Raw genomic sequence first — 19983 nt, 5'->3', positions numbered from 1 at the left:
TTTGTTTTGTCAACAATAAAAGTTCCACTAGATACCCCCCAGTTTTTATGGTGGCAAAGGTGAGTTTGTATTGAGTAAGTCGCTCAAGACTAAAGCTGATCAGATCGCTCTCACGCCTGATGCACTCTTGAATATGAAGAGTTAAGTAAAGAGTCCTACAGATGACAACAATGTTAACACAATCACTGATCGTATCACAGATTAAAAGAAAGGAAACGCAGGGCACGGGTGCCAGGAAGCCACCGGAGAACGTGACGCCGGAGCAGCAACGAGGGCATGACGATCTGGCCTGTTTGAGCCACTGAAGCAGTTCCACAATGCTGGAGAAGATGTAAAGTAACCTGACGAGAGACCAGGACCAGCAGGGGCCTCCCTCCCCGAGCCTGAGCATCACCGCTACAAACACTGACGCTTTCATAGCCGTGTTACCTAGCTTGTGGAATACCAGAGGAGGCGGCACGGTGGTTAGCGCGGTCGCCTCACAGCCAGAAGGTTCAGGGTTCGAACCCCGGGGTTGTCCAACCTTGGGGGTCGTCCCGGGTCGTCCTCTGTGTGGAGTTTGCATGTTCTCCCCGTGTCTGTGTGGGTTTCCTCCGGGGGCTCCGGTTTCCTCCCACAGTCCAAAGACATGTAGGTCAGGTGGATCAGCCGTACTGAATAGGTGTGAATACCTAGGTGTGTGTGTGTGTGGGGGGGCCCTGTGATGGACTGTGATGGACTGGTGACCTGTCCAGGGTGTCTCCCCGCCTGCCACCTAATGACTGCTAGGATAGGCTCCAGCATCTCCGCGACCGTGAGAGCAGGATAAGCGGTTCGGATAATAGATGGATGGATGGATAATGGATGGATGGATAATAGATGGATGGATGGATGGATGGATAATGGATGGATGGATGGATGGATGGATGGATGGATGGATGGATGGATAATGGACAGATGGAATACCAGAGGAATACCACAACAGACATCAGACAGGTCTGAGCTGTCAGAAGTGTGAAAAAGGGAACCTATCACCTTTACAAGGATGGCTGCTGTGTGTGTGTGTGTGTGTGTGTGTGTGTGTGTGTGTGTGTGTGTGTGTGTGTGTGTGTGTGTGTGTGTGTGTGTGTGTGTGTGTGTCTGTGCTCTGTGAATGCACTGCACTGGTATTCTGTGAAAACACAAATCCAATCAATATTGCAAAAATCTCACACACACACACACACACACACACACACACACACACACACACACACACACACACACACACACACACACATAAAGGAGCCAGGAAATTGACTTGCACTTTCCCTCTCGTCAGTTAGTCTCTGATTGCTGTTCTTTTCTCTCTTCTTTCTTTCAGGTTTTGTGTGTGTGTGTGTGTGGGGGGGGGGGTTGGGGGGGGGGTTCTGAAACAGGCTGCATGGAATAAAACTCTGGGTAATTTTCCTGACAGTGGGACAACTTGCCTCAGAGCAAGAAGGGAACATTTTGCATCCATACTAACAATTACAGACAAAAACGAGCACACTGTACATTCTCACATGCTTGAACACATGCGATGACGAACACACAGCCTAGGCAAGCACGCACGCACACACACACACACACACACACACACACACACACACACGCACGCACACTTGCTTGCTTTAGGTTGTCCGTCGTGTCCGATGATGACAATCCTGCCTCTGTCACTTGTGAGTCTTCTTATGGCTGTAAAGCCCAATCCGCGATCCACAATGTCTGCCACAGACAGAACAGGTGAAATCACTGACTGGGGGTGTAGGTGTGGTACTGGCTTCATGTCTCTTCAGACGTCTTCTGGTCCGTCGATCACCGCGGTCCTTCTCGAGGTTTTGCACCCCTTGTTGACAGAGCTGCCGCCAGATGGAGCGTTGGGCGGCAGTGTCTTCCAGCTGGCTCGGGTTCAGGCCGCACTTCTTTATGATGGTCTTCAGCTGGTCTTTGTACCGTTTTTTCTGGCCCCCTGCCAAGCGGCAGCCAAGATGTAGCTGGCCATACAGCACTTTACGCGGTAAGTGCTCCTTTGGCATCCTGATGACGTGACCGAGCCATCGAAGTTGGTGCTGGGTGACGGTAGCCTCCATGCTGATGCAGTTGGTCTTGCGGAGTATTTCAGTATGGGGCACTCGGTCACGCCAGGTTATCCTCAGGATGCATTGTAGGCATCTGATGTGGAAGGCCTCAAGCATCCTGAGGTGGTGGCTGTACAGGGTCCACGCCTCACAGCTGTAGAGGAGAGTCGTGATGACAACTGCCAAGTAGACAGATATTTTGGTGTGGAGGTTGAGGTCTTTGTTTTGAAAGACCCTTCTCCTAAGTCTGCCAAAAGAGGATGACGCTTGTTTAATCCGGTTTTGCATCTCCCTGTCGATGCTGCAGTCGTCAGAGAGAAAGCTGCCCAGGTATTTGAAGGATTCCACTGTTGCAAGCGGTTTGTCGGAGATGTTGAAGGTTGGTGAATGAGATGGAGGAGTAGATGCCCACTGGCATACTACTTCAGTCTTTGTCACATTTATAGAGAGCCCCAGCCTACCATACGCCCTTGTAGCAGCTGCAAGGGTAGCTTGTAGTGCCTCGGGTGTGTGGGCCACAACTGCACAGTCATCTGCGTACTGTAACTCAATGATGTGCTCCGATGTCATTTTTGTGACCGCTTGGAGCCTACGGATGTTAAATAGGTTTCCATCTAGTCTGAAGTCCACAGTAACCCCACTGTCCTTCCTGATTTCCTTGTGGAGCAGCAATGTCACACACAGGAGGAAGATGTTAAAAAGAACTGGAGCAAGGATGCACCCCTGACGTACCCCGGTGCACACCCTGAAGGGCTCAGATTCCTGGCCTCCAATGGTCACACGTGCCATCATCCCCACGTGAAATCTTTGAAGGATGTTGACAAACTTTCGTGGACAGCCAAACTTCAGGAGGATGTTCCATAGGATGTCCCTGTTGACTGTGTCGAAAGCCTTTGACAGGTCGATGAAGGCTATGAAGAGGTTCTGATGTTGCTCCCTGCACTTCTCTTGGAGTTGCCGTGCTGTGAACACCATGTCCACAGTACTCCTATTCTTCCTAAACCCACACTGTGACTCAGGCAACAGCTCCTCTGAGATGTGTTTTACCAGCCTGTGTAACATGAGTTTGGCCAGGACTTTTCCAGCAACAGCCAGTAGTGAAATGCCACGGCTGTTGCAACAGAGGGACTTGTCTCCTTTGCCTTTATATATGGAGATGATGTTAGCATCCCTCCACTGCTGAGGGACAGTTTCGTTCTTCCATACGTGTGAGATGAACAGGAAAAGTGCACGGGTGCAGAGGTAGCCTCCCTGTTTAAAAATCTCTGCAGGGATACTGTCAGGGCCAGGGGTCTTGTTATTTTTCAGCGACCTAACTGCACAATGAACCTCTTCAAAGGTTGGTGGAAGGTCAAGGTCTTGGATGGTGGGGCGGACAGGTAGTTCATCCAAGATCGAGGGATCGGTTGGGGAGGGCTGGTTCAAAAGAGTCTCAAAATGTTCTGCCCATCTTTTTGTGATGAGTTTCTGGTCTTTTATGAGGGTGGTACCATCATCAGACTTCAGGGGGGAGACAGAGCAGTTTCTTGGGCCGTAGATGGTTTTCACTGCATCATAAAAGTTGTGCATATCATTTCTATCGGCATGGGATTGTATTTCATTTGCCTTCGATATCCACCACTCATTCTGCAGGGCACGCAATTTTGACTGCACCTCTCTCCTGGATGCTTGCCATTGTTGCCGGAGTGTAGCTGATGTGGGATTGTTGAGGACAGCACTGTGTGCTTTATGCATGCCTTTGAGTATGGAAGTTATTGTGCCTGTGTTGTCATTGAACCAGTCCTGGTGTATTCTGCTCTTGTAACCGATGGATTGGGATGCTGCCTTGTAGAGTCTGGAGCTCACGGAAGACCATTTCCTGTCAATGGAATCATCCGTGCTCAAGAGAAGCTCAATGTCTTCCAGGTTTTCAGCCAGAGAGAGGCGGAGATTGTTCTGGACCTCAGCCTTTTCTAGCCGGGTACAGTCAAGCCTCTTCTTTCCTGACCTTTGGAGACGAACAGCAGGGCGTACCTCCACCTGGAGCCTGGTCATGATGAGCCGGTGATCTGTCCAGCACTCAGCACCTCTCATTGCACGAGTGAGTAAGACGTCTTTTGTATCAGCACGTCTCACAATGATGTAGTCCAATAGGTGCCAATGTTTGGAGCGTGGGTGCATCCAGGATGTTTTGTGCTTGTTTTTTAATTGGAAGAGGGTGTTTGTGATGGTCAAGCCATGCTCAGCACAGAGGCTTAGGAGGCGCAGTCCATTTGCATTGACTTTCCCAATGCCATGCCCACCAATGACACCACTCCACACCTTGTTGTCTTTCCCCACTCTGGCATTGAAATCGCCCAGCAAAAAGATCTTGTCCTCCTTGGGTATATGACGGAGAGCCTCATCTAGTGACTGATAGAAGCGGTCCTTTACGTCATCCTCTGATGGCAGTGTTGGTGCATAGGCACCTAGGAGGGTGGCATAACGTTTCTTGGCCAGAGGGATCCTGAGCGACATGAGTCTTTCACTTATGCCAATCGGTGTTTCAGTGAGTCTTGGTAGGAGGCTGTTTTTTATTGCAAATCCCACACCATGCTGATGTTGTCCTCCTGCAGGGTATCCCTTCCAGAAGAAGGTGTAGGTGTCCTCCTTCAGGGAGCCTTCATCCAGGAACCTGGTTTCACTGAGTGCAGCAATGTCAATATTGTAGCGATTGAGTTCCGCTGCAATTAGTGCAGTCCTTCGCTGAGGTCTTTCGGCATTAACGTCCAGCAGAGTTCTTATGTTCCATGTTGCCAGTTTAAAGGGAATTATTTTCTTTTTTTTATTTCGACCGCAGAGTGGAATGTCCTGATAGGTGCGGTAGCCTATCCAGGATGTTTTGAGTGGGCAATGTTTAGGCCACCTTTTCTAGGCCCCTCCCCAGTTGGGGTGAGCAGTGTGGCTCCTAAATAGGGCTGCTCAGACACACAGGGGTCTGCCGAGAGCAGCTGCCACTCAAGCCCAGCTGCTGGCGACCATGAATAGCCCTGTGCCGCTGGCGTGCAGGGGTCTGATTAGGAGCTTCCAGTGCATTCATACCTGCTCCCGTCACCAGACACCCCATCGCCGCCAGACTTTGATCCATATTCCGGTTGCTGGTCTCACCGAGGCAGAGGTGGATACCTGCGCAAAGAGATTATTTACAGTGCCGCTGGGGGTGCGCATGTCCCAGCAGCACTTCTTCACTGTGAGAGGGTGGGATCTGGTGGCAAGGGGGGCCCAAGACGACCAGCACTCTTCCACAGCTGCAGGAGGCTGCCGGAGCTCCAGTCTGTCAGAGGACCGCCTATCGTGCGCCGCCATGCACATTGCTTTTCTCTCAGGGTGTGCTCCCCTAGCCTTTGTCGTCCTACACTTACCCACAAGGCAGTGGGACAGTGGTTGGTCAATGCCAGGGCGTATCCACTTCACATGGGCCTGCGCATTAGACCTCTGGGGACCACTGTAGCTCCGAGATCCCCTACAGTTTAGCCAGGGACCGCAAGGTACCCAGTTACCGTGTGTGGCCACGAGGAGGCACTGCAGGAGTCTTGGCGGTAGAGAGGCTATGTACCGGCAGGGGAGACTTACGCACTCGGCTCCTCTTTTCACCCCCACAAAGAGGGCTAGCCGGCGGCAGTAGCTGAGAGCAGAGAGTAGCAAGCAGAAGCAGCATGCAGCATGCACTAACTACAAGCACTACTACCCCAGTATTACTGCACTGACGCATCACACACGCCCTGTGCATCACACACACACACGCACGCACACACACACACACACACACACACACCGCTCATCTCATCTCATCTCATCTCATCACCAGCCACTTCTCCTGGGTCGGGTTGCAATGGCAGCAAGCTAAGTAGGGCTCTCCAGAAATCCCTCTCCCCAGCAACGCCCTCCAGCTCCTCCTGGGGGATCCCAAGACGTTCCCAGGCCAGATTGGACATGTAGTCCCTCCAGTGAGTTCTGGGTCTACCCCAGGGTCTCCTCCCAGTTGGACGTGCCCGGAAAACCTCCAAAGGAAGGCGCCCAGGAGGCATCCTAATCAGATGCCCGAACCACCTCAACTGGCTCCTTTCGAGGTGAAGGAGCAGCGGCTCTGCTCCGAGCTCCCTCCGGATGCCCGAGCTCCTCACCCTATCTCTAAGGCTGAGCCCAGACACCCTACGGAGGGAACTCAAGACAGCCCAACAATGTCCAGAGCCTTCAGCATCTCAGGCTGAATCTCATCCACACCCGATGCCTTGCCACCGAGGAGCTTCTTAACTACCTCAGAGACCTCTGCCAGGGATATCGGCGGGGCTTCCCCCGAGTCTTCAGACTCTACCTCCTCCACTGAGAATGTGTTACCCAGATTCGGGAGCTCCTCAACGTGTTCTTTCCATCGCCCGGCAACATCCCCAGTCCCAAGTCAGCAGTTCCCCTCCCCGGCTGAACACAGCCGGAGTCAAGCCCTGCTGCCCCTTCCGAGTCGCCGGATGGTTTCCCAGTATTTCCTTGAGGCAAACCGAAAGCCCTCCTCCATAGCCTCGCCAAATTCCCCCATACCCGGGTTTTTGCTTCCGTGACCGCCAAAGCCGCAGCCCTTCTGGCCTCCTGGTACCTGTATGCTGCTTCAGGAGACCCCTGGGCCAACCAATCCCGAAAGGCCTCCTTCTTCAGCCTGACGGCTTCCCTCACCGCAGGCGTCCACCAGCGAGTTCTTAGGTTGCCACCTCGACAGGCACCGATGACATCTTTACTTTTCCGGAGTTGGCCAAGGTGACAGGTGCCGGGCGGGTGTGGGGATACTCACAAGTCTCCGATTTAGCACCACTGTGTTGGAGTTCTCCCCCGGGGAATGAGAGGGTCGCCTCTATATGACCGCAAATCGCTAGGGGGAAGGCTCTGACTGATGTGTGTGCTTGTGCACCGAAAAGAAGTTTGGAGTATCCGGCCTTCTTGGAGTCTCGGGGTGGTGTCCTGGATAGGGTTCCACCTGGGGGTTCTATAGTCCTGCTGGGGGACTTCAACGCTCACGTGGGCAAGGATTGAGATACCTGGAGGGGCGTGATTGGGAGGAATGGCCTCCCTGATCGGAACCTGAGCGGTGCCTTGTTATCGGACTTCTGTGCGAGTCATGGATTGGCCATAACAAACACATGGTAGTTCATAAGTGTTCTTGGTACCAGAACACCTTAGGCCGAAGATCGATGATAGACTTTGTGGTCATATCATCAGATCTTCGGCCGTATGTTTTGGACACTCAGGTGAAGAGAGGAGCAGAGCCGTCAACTGATCACCACCTGGTGGTGAGTTGGATCAGATGGCGGGGAAGGCTGCTGGACAGACCTGGCAAAGCCAAACATGTAGTGAGGGCGAACTGGGAATGTCTGGCGGAGGGCCCCTGTCCATGAGGTCTTCAACTCCCACCTCTGGAAGAATTTCTCATGTATTCCGAGGGAGGCTGGGAACATGCAGTCTGAGTGGGCAATGTTCAAAGCCTCTCTCTCTCTCTCTCTCTCTCTCTCTCTCTCTCTCTCTCTCTCTCTCTCTCTCTATATATATATATATATATATATATATATACACACACGAAACAAAGATATTGCTCAAATTTTTCACAGGTTGCAACAAGAATTCCAGGATTTTTTGTATGTGCACAATAACATTATACCTCTTGAATATTAGCTGACTAATTGAAAAAAAAATGTTTAGGATTTATAAAATCTAAATTAAAATCCATCCACTGGACAGGTGTGGCATATTATGGCTCTGATTAAACAGAGCATAAAAACTTAACGGGTGTTTGTTAGGATGAGGACAATAAAAAAGATACTTTTGGCTATGGTCACACATGCGCAAAATTAACATTGGCGAATATTCGCCTCCCACTCACTTCCATTCTGTGCGAGCAAAGGGGTGAATAAAACATTCGCTTCCGGTGGCGAAAGAAATTTGCGTCTCTGCTTCGCGTGGACTTCGATTTTGGTGAACTTCGACTGGCGAACCTGCAGCCTCAACCAGTGTAGAGCATGGTAATATGTTTACGTGTACATAGGTCATTGCTTGCATTTAGGAAGCTGGGGGTTACCAGCCTTTACGAAGGCACATCAGAACTGATCTATGGGATTTTTTCTTGCATCCAACATTTATTTCCTGGAACATCACAGTGACTTGTTGTCAAGTGAGTTCAATTAATAAATGACACAGAAAAGATGAAAAATGAAAGCTGGAATGAAAGTGTGTGGAGGGTGTTCTAGGTGCACCTTAAGAGTCACTGGAAACCCCTTTTAATCAAAAGTCAAGGTTGGGAATGGTCGATGCAAAGTCTCTGAAGATGAGCTAAGAAGAAACACCTCAATAAGGCTGGTTGTTTGCCTGATATCAGACAGAATCATCAACTCGTTTAAGTCCAGCTCCATCTTCAGTCTGACTCTAACCAATCTCCGTGGGCGAAGGGGGTTTGACTCTCCCTAGCCAATCACAAGAGGCCAACGTATCCACATGGATCTAATGTCTTTTTTTTGTTTTTTCCCCCCTTTTCTCCCAATTGTACTTGACCAATTACCCCACTCTTCCGAGCCATCCCGGTCGCTGCTCCACCCCCTCTGCCAATCCGGGGAGGGCTGCAGACTACCGCGTCTCCTCTGATACATGTGGAGTCGCCAGCCGCTTCTTTTCACCTGACAGTGAGGAGTTTCACCAGGGGGATGTAGCACGTGGGAGGATCACGCGATTCCCCCCAGTTCCCCTCCCTCCCCAAACAGGTGCCCTGACTGACCAGAGGAGATCCCCGTGTTGGTAGGCAACGGAATAGACCGCCACACCACCCGAACACCCCCAAATATCCAATTGTGCACTGCTAATGTGATAAGTGGTCGTGCTTGCTCTTTGGTATTGCATTTCAGTCCAGTGTACAAGAGGAGAGCGCAAAGCGCACATCAGGTGCAGCGCTCAGTCTACTTCAGTGTTATGGGGGAAACCATGTGTGGTGGAAATACCAACAAGCTCCCTTCCGTGGCTCAATGGTGTTCTGCAGATATAAATCTTAAAAGACTATGGAGGAAATTCTGCAACTTTTATTTGGCGACCCATTTAAAATCTCCTGCGACCCACCTGTGGGTCCAACCCAGTCTCTGGGAGCGACTCGTCTAGACAAACTGACACTGAGTGTCTCGATGAAGTCCACATGCAACAAAATGAGTGTATAGATGAATGGGCTCATATCATTTACGCAATAAAAGTCATCATCAGCTTGCTGAAATGTAAAGCCATTGCTCCAACTTACATAATGCTTGTCGTCGTCCTCATTGTAGGCAAGTTTGACCACACCATAAGAGCCCTGTAAAAACAGCAAGATCCAGTTCCCGTGTTAAGTCATGACATTATATCATCACACAAAACATCAAATGTTCATGTGGATTCTGCAGCTGGTATTATACTATATATACGTATATATATACGTGTGTGTATATATATATATATATATATATAGTGCCTTCAGTAAGTATTCTTCCCCCTTGAATCTTTTAACATTGGGTTTCTGTTACATCTGCAAATTTTAATGCAACATTTTTTTCTCCTTTCATTAACACAAAAAAATTAAACAAGACCATTTGTTCTTCCAAAAATGACCTTGATACTCTCACGTACAAAAGTATTCACCCTCGATTCAGAACTAAGATGGAGCGTGTCTTCGATGATGACGCGCTTCTTCTTCAAAACGTTTTACATACATAGCTAACTCCATTATCGTATATTTCAAACTTGTTTTAGAATCTACCCATGGTGCGTTTCCCTTATTTAGCAACAAAAAAGCTTTTTGTGTTGTATTGTCATTGTCATTACTAGCATGTCTGCAGGTATTTGTCATGGTAATCAATCACGGTTCATAAGTATGTTCTTGTGAGTCAAGACCCATGTAAACGCACCAATAGTCAGTAAACAACCCAAAAGAAAAGAAGAGAATCAACCCAGACGTGTAATGGCTTATCATGTTACGTTGCTGGCTTGTCTCCACCTGCCGGTGACTGGGAGCTTGAATAAGTTTTTTCATTCTTGCTCTTGCAGCTCTCCTCTCCTTGCAAAGGACTTGCAAAGAACAAGTACAGAAATAACCCAGGACAACATATGATTAACAGAACCATGCCCTTAATCCCTATCAAACAACAAAAACAAGATATTAGTACTGCTACATGTCCTGTTTGGACACTAAAATATAATGTCCTTTATGTGTAAGGCACCTGCCTTCAAATTGAAGTGGTTATCCCTCTCTGTGAAGTGTTAGTGTATTAGGTGACATGGGGGTCATAATAGTTTGCTTTGATATCGCAATTCTCATTTGAAACTAACACGATCGTCAATGTAATAAGTCCAGCCCATCTCCAGGTGTTTGGTACCAGAGCCCATGCTATGTGTGGAGGTGAGTCCAACTATATCTAGTTGGTACTGCTCCACCTCCCGCAACAGCTCAGGCTCCTTCCCTGCCGGAGAGGTGACATTCCACGTCCCGAGGACCAATCTGTGATGCCAAAAGTCGGCATGCCCCAGTCCCCTCCTTTGCCTGCCGCCTGGCCTGCATTGCACCCTACCCCAATGCTCATCCCTGCGTGTGGTGGGTCCACAGGGTGATGTTTTCCTCCGCAGGGTGTCAGGGCTCAGCCTTAGAGATAGGGTGAGGAGCTCGGACATCCGGAGGGAGCTCGGAGTAGAGCCACTGCTCCTTCCCATCGAAAGGAGCCAGTTGAGATGGTTCAGGCATCTGATTAGGATGCCTCCTGGGTGCCTTCCTTTGGAGGTTTACCGGGCATGTCCAACTGGAAGGAGACCCCGGGGTAGACCCACGTGTCCAATCTGGCCTGGGAACACATTGGGATCCCCCAGGAGCAGCTGGAGGGCATTGCTGGGGAGAGGGACGTCTGGAGTGCCCTACTTAGCTTGCTGCCACCGCGACCCGACCCCGGAGAAGTGGCTGAAGATGAGAGATGAAAGTGACCATCGTCAATGTACTGAAAGCGTTCACGTGAAGGTCACAATTTTGGGCAATCAGAGCCTTTGGTTCGGGCTGTGCACTAAAGCAGTGGGAGCACATGGAGCAGAATCCAGCAGCTGCATGTACAGTGTGAAGACTCAAGACCGGTCAACAACCTCACCTGACATGATAACACGGAGCAACATATTCAGCCATATTAACAAACTAAATTAGACCTAATTAAATAATCTAGGGGTGGCAGTGGCTCAGGAGGCAGAACCGGTTGCTTTGCAACTGGAAGGTTCCCGGTTCAATCCTCAGCTAATCCTGGAAAAAAATGTTGAGGTGTCCCTGAGCAAGACACCTAACCCCTAACTACTACCTGGGTTCCTCGGCACAGAGCTACGGACACAGATCATAAATGAGGACACAACAACCAGTGTTAAAATCATATGAAAAATAGGGGGTGTCCGGGTAGTGTAGTGGTCTATTCCATTGCCTACCAACATGGGGATCGCCGGTTCGAATCCCCATGTTACCTCCGGCTTGGTCAGGTGTCCCTACAGACACAGTTGGCCGTGTCTGCAGGTTGGAAGCTGGATGTGGGTATGTGTCCTGATCGCTGCACTAGCGCCTCCTCTGGTCGCTCGAGGCGCCTGTTGGGGGGTGGGGGGGGGGATTGTGTGATGCTCCCACGTGCTACGTCCCCCTGGTGAAGCGCCTCACTGTCAGGTGAAGAGAAGCGGCTGGTGACTCCACATGTATCGGAGAAGGCATGTGGTAGTCTGCAGCCCTCCCCGGATCAGCACAGGGGGTGGAGCAACAACTGGGGACAGCTAGGAAGAGTGGGGTACAATTGGGGAGAAAAAGGGGGAAAAATCCAAATCAAATGAAAAAGACTAAAAACAAATATTACTTACAAGTCTCTTTGAGACTCTGGCATCTTCATTTGGGGCGTCGAACCAATTCATCGGTCTTGAGTTACTTACACCACCTCAGAACAGCTGGTCCACACCCGACTCTGCCACAGGAACTGCCTCAGCTGAAGTGCAAATGGTGAATGAACTCAGGAAACGCAGTGCACCGTTGCCAGCTCCCCAATCCAGCAGTCATTTGACCTCCACTCCCAACACTGCTGTCCCCAAACCGCCGTGTGGTTCTGAGTCGATCATAAATCTCAGTACCCTCTTCTAGTTGAGGTAAAGGCACAAGGCAAGCAACTGGACGAAGATAGGTGTGAGTCTTGACTCTTGACTTCCACAGTTTGGACACGTCCATCTGATCCTTGATACGTTTGAGTCACCTGTGCAACAGGCCCAAGAGAGTAAAGCAGTCCAGGATCCATTATCATCATTACCTGTCCACAAGGAAGGTTAGTGGCGTCCTTCTGTGTCCGAAGAAAAATGCCCAGAAATGATCAGCCAGAGTTTGACTATGGCGCCATCCATCTCCTCCTCCCAATCAGGTCGGTGTACATCGCTTGAGGAAGGGAAGCATCCCGCCAACCCATGACCAGTGTATTCGGGGTGACAGGATCAGAATCAGCCATGTTGGAGGATACGTATCCCAACGGTTTGGAGTTAAAGATTTCCTTGGCCTCCACCAATGCAGTGTGGTGTATTGGCTGGGGGACAGACTGATGTCCCTGACCAATATGAAGAGCATCCTTTACAGACCTTCTTTCCCTTTCCCAAGTGCTACCAAAGTGTGGGGTAGAATGCTGGCTTCTGGAGACGCAGCCATGCAGCAGGTTTTTGCTTTGTTCTGTCTGTTTTTGTATGTTTTTGATGGTGTCATTTTTGGGAAATTTTGGATGGCTCTCTGCTCTGTCCTGATACTCCTGGACCTGTCAGCTGCGTTCGACACAGTGAACCACCAGATCCTCCTCTCTACCCTCGTGGGGCTGGGTGTCACAGGCTCTGTACTCTCAATGTTTGCATCCTACCTGACGGGTCGCTCCTACCAGGTGACATGGAGGAGATCTGTGTTGGAGCCTCGCAGACTGACTACAGGCATTCCACAGGGTTCGGTTCTGGGTCCTCTCCTTTTCTCCCTGTACACGACATCCCTGGGTTCTGTTATTCGCTCACATGGCTTCTCTTACCATTGTTATGCCGATGACACCCAGCTGATCTGGTCCTTTCCTCCCTCTGATACACAAGTAGAGACACGCATTGCTGCGTGCTTGACTGACATCTCGGAGTGGATGGCGACACATCACCTGAAGCTCAGTCTGGATAAGACAGAGCTGATGTTTCTCCCGGGGAAAGGTTACCCACACCGAGACCTGGCCATCACCATTGACAACACCGTGGTGACACCAGATTTCTCCTCTATAACATCAGGAGGATTCGCCCATTCCTCACCGACGAGATGGCACAGGTGCTCATCCAGGCTCTGGTAATCTCCCGGCTGGACTACGGCAAATCCCTCCTTGCTGGCGCCCCGGCGTCGGCCATCGGATCTCTGGAGCTTGTTCACAAAGCTGCAGCTCGTCTGGTGTTCAACCGCCCTAAGTTCTCCCACACAGCTCCCCTTCTCATGTCCCTACACTGGCTCCCGGTAGCTGTTTGCATCCAGTTTAAGACTCTGGTGCTAGCCTACAGGGGCAGTGAAAGGAACAGCTCCTTCCTATCTCCGGGGCATGGTCAAGCCCTACACCCCCACCCGACCACTTCGCTCTGCTGCCTCAGGACGCCTGGTTGCCTCGTCACTCAGAGGCCCCTGCTGCCGATCGACCCGGTCACGGCTCTTTTCTGTCCTGGCCCCACAGTGGTGGAATGAACTCCCCACTGATGTCAGGACAGCAGAGTCGTTGCCAATCTTTTGGCGCAGGTTTAAAACTCACCTCTTGAAGAACTACTACCCTGTTACTTGTTCTCAGCACTTATTGTATTCACTCATAAAAAAAAAATCTCTTTCTTGCTCTTTTACTTTAGTACTGGTTTTGTTCTTAGATGCTTGTTTAGATGCACTTGTGACCTCTGATGACAAGTAGTTCTCCTGATTTTCTACGTTAAATGCACTTATTGTAAGTCGCTTTGGATAAAAGCGTCGGCCAAATGACTGTAATATAATGTAATGTAATGTAATGGCTGGGAGAAAGGAAATGTCGTTTCTTTGTGTACGCAAGTACATGTAAGAAATGGCAAATTGCAGAGGTGGAAAAACCCAGTTCAGAAAGTAAAAACCCTAACTGTGTCTTTAGTCCACCCATGTACTAAACCATCAGACTGCACTGACTATTTTCCCAAATCAGCTGGTTTAATACATGGATGGAGTAAAGACACAGTTAGGGTTGTTACTTTCTGGACCGGGTTTTTCCACCTCTGACAAATTGTTTCTGATTGATCACAGAAAGTTGAATCAGTTCATCTTGACACAAGGTTTATGGATGGAAGTTTTGCTATATTTTTTCACTTTTGTTACAATGGAGTTTATGGTGGTACTAGTGAAAGTGCAAAGCTTTGTCATAAAATCTTCAACTTTTGACCTCCACGCACCACAGGCACTTCCTGTAGGGTCGTCACCACAGCGAGGACTGATCTGACCTGCTCTTCAAATGTCAGACTTAATAAAGTTAGTGGTATTTATTCTGCAATCACGCAAAGGCACATAAGTGGACTCAATCATCACAGCTGGATTAATGCATTTAATGAGATCACTAAAAAAAGTGATTAATCAGTTGATCAAAGGGGGGGGTACATTCTGAAAAAGTTGTATGATAATGATGTCACAAATGATCACGCTCACGTGAAACAAATTAAGGAGTGATTTCCCTTTAAATATCACTAAGCAGAAACACCTGTAGAGCCATATCCCAGGTAATCTATGGGGCGCCAAGTGTAACGCATCCTATTTCGTAGACAGAACGCCTTTTGTGTTACGAAACGCACAAATTCATTACGAAACCGTTATAACGCCGTAACACTTTTTGTCCACGAAAACCCAAACACGTCGGCATTGTGTCCATGAAATATTGACTAGAGCACATACTATCATGCACAGACAACAACCATACAGATAATTCCTGTCATGCACTGAATTGACCGTTGTACTTTTCATTTCGTGGACAAAAGCAAAAGTGAACGCACTTCGGCACTGTGGGGACAAAAGACACTGATTTTGTAGACAAAAGTAATTCTGTCCACCTAACAGATATCCCAGGCCAGCATTTATGATTTTATGTCATGAAATACAGAATGTGCTATACCAAGATTATTCTGTGCCATCAAATGTTAATTTTGTCCACGTAACTGTTTTACTATATATATCACTGAAAGTGTGATGTGTTACTGACAGCTGACGACTGCTGATGACTGCTGATGGCACGAAACAGGCTTGTACTGTCTACTAAAGAATTTACTTGACTCACTGGATTGAATATAAATATATAAACATAAATATACAAAATATAAATTATAATAATATAATTATATTTATATGATATGTATTATATATTTATATTGATATATATTTTAATAATATATAATAATAAAATATATTTATATTATATTATATAGTTTATATATTATATATTCATGTATATAATAATAATATATAATAATAATAATAATAATATATAATAATAAATATATATATATATATATATATACACATTAATGCATATTTATTTATAGTCATGTATATATTTGTGTATTACTGTAAACGTTGTGTAGGGCCACACGCTTGACGTGCACAGAGGTACGTAATATTGATTTAAGGGGGTCAAACACACTGAGCTGAGAGTGACGAAGGCAAGTCAGACGGGGACAAAAGACGACGAAACTCACCTTTCCTATCTCACTCTTCAGCTTGTACTGATTCAGCTGGATGCAGTCCTGTGGGGAGCACAAAGAGGGAAGACTTGTAAACACAACTTGTAACACAACTTGTAACACAACCGTCACTTCGCCTTCATAACTGACGCCGACATCGTCTTCACCACTGAAACCATACAAAGAGGAACGACAACGCTTGCCAACACACACACACACACACACACAGGAACAAAATGTTCCCTGTGTGTGTGTGTGTGTGTGTGTTGTGTGTGTGTGATAAGTTGTTTTCTTCAGAGAGGTCAGTAACGATGCAGTCAGAGTCTGTTTACAGTCTTCAGATCCATTAGGGTGCTACTGTTTAAATGGCTGATTTGCGGCGCCATGGCAACCAGCATCACAGAACACAGGCCAGCAGCAGCACGGCCGAGGACGGCAGAGCCCAGCAGGGAGGCTGTGGAAGAGGGATGGAGAGAGGAGAAGGCTTTTAAATGGTGAAGTGAGGAGAAAAGCAAACAGCGCTGCTTGCTGTTTTAAGAGCGAGAGAGAAAAAGAAATGTGTGTGAAAAATTAAAGCGTCTTTAAATGAAGTGCGAGAGGAGAGGGGAGAGAGGGAGACAGGGAGGAGAGGAGGGAGAGAGGGAAGAGAGGGAGAGAACTTTTGGACACATCTAAAACGAAGTGAACCCCCTCTCATATCATCACCAAGCCCTGCAGCGCCAAGAGCTGAATACTAATAGGAAGCCCCTTACCCAACTGGTCCGGAGGCTGACAGCACAAACCTGCTGTGTTAACACACCTCGGCGACACAACACATCACCGACCAGACCCGATCACATTACCACACCCTTAAAACAAGACTACATCACCCACTGGCAAACACCAACCAACACACAGAGCAACATGCGGTGGTGTCTGGCTCTACTTGGACCGGACACCGCAGCAGATGATGTGAGCATGGTGACGGATCAACAACTAAAAACAACCCTGACTGTGTGCAGACTGAGCGAGCACAGCCGGGCTACTGGAAAGGGCAGACACAGGAAAACCTGCTCCCTGCAGAGCAAAGGCCGTGCTGTCACCGCACCCTCGTCACCACTGCACCCTCAGAGAGCGGGAAACAGAGCTGCACTTCCTCACCACATGTGGCAAATACAAACATGTTAGAGAAGCACGGTTTAAACAATTCCAGCTAAGAACAGAAGGTTTTCTAAACCTACCAGATGAAGGAAAACTACCAGTCCTGCGAGCGGAAGACCCACAGAGCTGTAAGTCGGCAGCAGTCTATCTTGCTGTCTGCCATAAAGTGAGGGACAGTGAGTGTAAGTCAGCCGCAGGCTATGTTGCTGCCTGCCATAAAGTGAGGCACAGTGAGTGTAAGTCGGCAGCAGGCTATGTTGCTGCCTGCCATAAAGTGAGGCACAGTGAGTGTAAGTCGGCAGCAGTCTATGTTGCCACCTGCCATAAAGTGAGGCACAGTGATTGTAAGTCGGCAGCAGGCTATGTTGCCGCCTGCCATAAAGTGAGGCACAGTGAGTGTAAGTCGGCAGCAGGCTATGTTGCTGCCTGCCATAAAGTGAGGCACAGTGAGTGTAAGTCGGCAGCAGTCTATGTTGCTGCCTGCCATAAAGTGAGGCACAGTGAGTGTAAGTCGGCAGCAGTCTATGTTGCGGCCTGCCATAAAGTGAGGCACAGTGAGTGTAAGTCGGCAGCAGGCTATGTTGCTGCCTGCCATAAAGTGAGGCACAGTGAGTGTAAGTCGGCAGCAGTCTATGTTGCCGCCTGCCATAAAGTGAGGCACAGTGATTGTAAGTCGGCAGCAGGCTATGTTGCCGCCTGCCATAAAGTGAGGCACAGTGAGTGTAAGTCGGCAGCAGGCTATGTTGCCGCCTGCCATAAAGTGAGGCACAGTGAGTGTAAGTCGGCAGCAGTCTATGTTGCTGCCTGCCATAAAGTGAGGCACAGTGAGTGTAAGTCAACAGCAGTCTATGTTGCTGCCTGCCATAAAGTGAGGCACAGTGAGTGTAAGTCAGCCGCAGTCTATGTTGCTGCCTGCCATAAAGTGAGGCACAGTGAGTGTAAGTCAGAAGCAGTCTACGTTGCTGCCTGCCATAAAGTGAGGCACAGTGAGTGTAAGTCAACAGCAGTCTATGTTGCTGCCTGCCATAAAGTGAGGCACAGTGAGTGTAAGTCGGCAGCAGTCTATGTTGCTGCCTGCCATAAAGTGAGGCACAGTGAGTGTAAGTCAGCAGCAGTCTATGCTGCTGCCTGCCATAAAGTGAGGCACAGTGAGTGTAAGTCGGCAGCAGTCTATGTTGCTGCCTGCCATAAAGTGAGGGACAGTGAGTGTAAGTCAATAGCAGTCTATGTTGCTGCCTGCCATAAAGTGAGGCACAGTGAGTGTAAGTCAGCCGCAGGCTATGTTGCTGCCAGCCATAAAGTGAGGCACAGTGAGTGTAAGTCGGCAGCAGTCTATGTTGCTGCCTGCCATAAAGTGAGACACAGTGAGTGTAAGTCGGCAGCAGTCTATGTTGCTGCCTGCCATAAAGTGAGGCACAGTGAGTGTAAGTCAGCAGCAGTCTATGCTGCTGCCTGCCATAAAGTGAGGCACAGTGAGTGTAAGTCGGCAGCAGTCTATGTTGCTGCCTGCCATAAAGTGAGGGACAGTGAGTGTAAGTCAATAGCAGTCTATGTTGCTGCCTGCCATAAAGTGAGGGACAGTGAGTGTAAGTCAATAGCAGTCTATGTTGCTGCCTGCCATAAAGTGAGGCACAGTGAGTGTAAGTCAACAGCGGTCTATGTTGCTGCCTGCCATAAAGTGAGGCACAGTGAGTGTAAGTCGGCAGCGGTCTATGTTGCTGCCTGCCATAAAGTGAGGGATAGTGAGTGTAAGTCAGCAGCAGTCTATGTTGCTGCCTGCCATAAAGTGAGGCACAGTGAGTGGAATTGAATTGAATTGAATTGAATTGAATTGAGAAGAGAGGAGAGCAAGAGAGAGAGCGAGAGGGGAGAGAGAGAGAGGGGAGAGAGACATTGACTTTCAACAATACCTTAATAAAAATCACAAGACAATGACAACACAAAGACCAGCATGGTCAGTAACATCAGACTGACAGAATCCAAACCAGGTCAGGACGCTCCCCCAAGACCAGCTCATCATCCACAACCCAGCAAAGCACATCTTCACAGCACCACACACTGCCAGCACTTCCCAGGCCGTCCATCATTTTGAAGTAGCAAAAATCTACTATCAAACGGTACACGGCCATCTCTGCACTCCCCGGCGCGAAATTAACAAGCTGCATCTGGCCTTGTTTTTCCCCGAGAGTACCTGCAGCCCAGGATGACCTCCCCAACAACAGAGACCAAAGCACCAACAGCCACGACACCATGTAAGACCCTCCACTGCAGCTCTGCAGCCCGGTGCTGGTTTGCACAGCGCTCGCCACTCAGGACCAGAACTGTCCCTCAGACCTGGGTGAGCCCTGCCTGGGGTCTCGGGTTTACCATCTAATCTGTCCCCGTGCAGAACTTCAACATACATTTTGCACACCGACCTTCCATTCGGACCCTAACAGAGGTCCTGCACAGCCCCTAAAACCTGGGGGGATGTTCACCGAAGGGAGAACATCCTTCTCATCAGGTCTAACGGAGCCACTATGATGCTGGACCAACAGCGTCCGACAGAGAGACACAGAGAGACGAGAGGAGACAAATTCACACACATCCACTCACACAGGCTCTTGTTGCCATGACGTAGCCGTGTGAGTTGTGTTATTGCATGTGTTGATGTGTACAGCATGTTGTGTGTTCGTGCACTCTTACTGTCCTTTGTGTGAAAACGCTTTGCAACACAAATGCGTGTTTGTGATGATCATAAAAGCACGTTTGGATTTGAATTTGAGGGGAGAGAGAGAAAGATTTTGATTTTAATAAAGGTGCATTTGTTCAGAATGCATTACAGTCCAACAGCCGATACTCAAACCCGACCAGCTCTTTCTCATCCAGCTCACACCACAAAGTGCCGGGACAAAAGACCACCGAGTGGTCTCAACACACGGTCACCAAAACAAATTCAAAATGAATAAAATAGCCCAGATTAAACACACATTCATCTCAGGGCCAGGGACAAAGAGGAGAGAAGAGAGAGAGACAGAGCGGAGAGAGA

At 49.0% G+C, this 19983-nt stretch overlaps 1 protein-coding gene across 1 annotated transcript in view; it reads right to left on the bottom strand.

The window, feature by feature from the left end:
* camkk1a (calcium/calmodulin-dependent protein kinase kinase 1, alpha a) overlaps positions 1–19983 on the bottom strand; it is a 112352-nt gene that overhangs the window by 35026 nt on the left and 57343 nt on the right. Inside the window, exons 3-4 of the mRNA XM_056284409.1 lie at positions 15831–15878; positions 9355–9408 (exon numbers count right to left, since the gene is read on the bottom strand). Of these exons, the coding sequence (XP_056140384.1) occupies positions 9355–9408; positions 15831–15878 (102 nt within the window). The remainder of the gene's footprint in view (positions 1–9354; positions 9409–15830; positions 15879–19983) is intronic.

The sequence above is a fragment of the Lampris incognitus genome, chromosome 8, assembly GCF_029633865.1.
Source record: "Lampris incognitus isolate fLamInc1 chromosome 8, fLamInc1.hap2, whole genome shotgun sequence".
Lineage (NCBI taxonomy): Eukaryota > Metazoa > Chordata > Actinopteri > Lampriformes > Lampridae > Lampris > Lampris incognitus.
Note: the sequence above shows the minus strand (reverse complement) of the source record. Positions and strands in the feature narration are given on the sequence as shown.